At 61.5% G+C, this 1,635-nt stretch overlaps 1 protein-coding gene across 1 annotated transcript in view; it reads left to right on the top strand.

Moving 5' to 3' along the window:
- CLPTM1 (cleft lip and palate associated transmembrane protein 1) overlaps positions 1-1,506 on the top strand; it is a gene marked incomplete at both ends in the record, with an annotated part of 3,179 nt that extends 1,673 nt beyond the window's left edge. The window contains 3 exons of the mRNA XM_009572145.1: positions 291-439; positions 732-976; positions 1,413-1,506. Coding sequence (XP_009570440.1) covers positions 291-439; positions 732-976; positions 1,413-1,506 — 488 coding nt within the window. The remainder of the gene's footprint in view (positions 1-290; positions 440-731; positions 977-1,412) is intronic.
- Between the last annotated feature and the right edge of the window lie 129 nt (positions 1,507-1,635).

The raw sequence follows: 1,635 nt of genomic DNA, 5'->3' as shown, positions 1-1,635 counted from the left end.
GTTTTTTTTTTTTTTTCCCTCCCAATTGGCCAAACTCCTAAATATTCACGCACCTTCCTCCGGTTGCAAAGCTGTCAGGAAGTGCCGCAGAGGATTCCCCCTCCTGCCTGGGGCACGTCCCTCCTGCCCCACAGAGGGGGAAGAGGACGATGATTTCCTTGTAGTATTTCTGGGATGAGAGGGTTGGCTCTGCCCCTTCCCGCTCCCTTCGCCTCTGCTGCCCTGATTAAGGGGGGACGGCGGTGGGCTAACGCTGGGTGGGATGGAGGGACGCCAGCCGCCGTGCCGGTGACGGAGGTGGTGGTCTTCTCGTTGCAGAGGGCGGAAGACTACGGTCCTGTGGAGGTCATCTCGCACTGGCACCCCAACTTGACCATCAACATGGTGGACGACCACACGCCCTGGGTGAAGGGCAGCGTGCCACCCCCCCTGGACCAGTGTAAGGGCCGGGGTGTGCTGGGGCTCCCCTGCTCCAAGGGCGGCTTTCTGGGGCTGGCCCTGCTGTCCCCTCTCCTCGGAGGACATGTTGGGGCTTCTGTGGGGAACGGGGGCTTGTTTCTCTGTTGTCAGCGTGACCCCCACCTCTCCGGGAGCTTGTACGGGGCTGGGCCGGGCTTCAGCAGCCTCTCGGTCTCTCCCAGGTGTTTGCCGAGGGGGATGACGGTGACCACGGCTCTCGCGGCTCCCTGTCGCCTGCTCAACCCTCCTTCTGCTCTTTCCCCTGGCTCCAGATGTGAAGTTTGACGCCATCAGCGGCGACTACTACCCCATTCTCTACTTCAACGACTACTGGAACCTGCAGAAGGACTATTTCCCCATCAACGAGACCCTGCAGCGCCTGCCCTTCCGCCTCTCCTTCTGCCCGCTCTCCCTGTGGCGCTGGCAGCTCTACGCTGCCCAGAGCACCAAATCCCCCTGGAATTTCCTGGGAGAGGACCTCTACGAGCAGTCGGACGAGGAGCAGGACTCGGTGAAGGTGAGAGCCGCTTGCGGGGCTCCATCCTCCCGGGTGGGGTTGTCCTGGTTGCTCGCGGGGGTGCGGTTTTGCTGCGGTTCTCCTGCTCGCCCCCGGAGATCGGGACCTCTCTTTCGTAGCAGCTCCTTCTGCGTTTCATGTTTTTCCCTAGCTTCGCTGAAAGAGCGTTCGATGCCCGTTCTTTGTTGTTATTGCTCCTTATTAATTACCTTCGCGATGCGAAGAGGGAGGGGTGCGCAGGCACCTGCCTGCTGCCTGTCTTAGCTACGTAATGAGAAGGGAGCTTGGAGGCCATAACGATAGAGAGGAATTAAACCCCTCATCCTCCTCGGTGCTCCGGTGCCCTGTGACCGACTGGATCCTCCCTGTTCGCCCTGGCGTTGGGCAGCGGGAGGGTGGGATGGAGCCTCAGAGGGGTTTTTGATGCCTGTTCCAGGTTGCTCTCCTGGAGACGAACCCCTACCTGCTGGCGCTGACCATCGTCGTCTCCATCGTGCACAGCATCTTTGAGTTCTTGGCCTTCAAAAACGGTGAGCGCCGCGGTGGGACCCCGGGGATCCGTGGAGAGGGGAAGGACGCGAAGGCGGTGTCGTGGCGGTGTCGTGGTCTTCTCCCCGCGGCGGTGGCGGAGCAGACATCCTCGTGCTGCAGCGCGGTCT

Source organism: Fulmarus glacialis, unplaced genomic scaffold, assembly GCF_000690835.1.
Source record: "Fulmarus glacialis isolate BGI_N327 unplaced genomic scaffold, ASM69083v1 scaffold22972, whole genome shotgun sequence".
NCBI classification, from domain to species: Eukaryota; Metazoa; Chordata; class Aves; order Procellariiformes; family Procellariidae; genus Fulmarus; species Fulmarus glacialis.
Note: the sequence above shows the minus strand (reverse complement) of the source record. Positions and strands in the feature narration are given on the sequence as shown.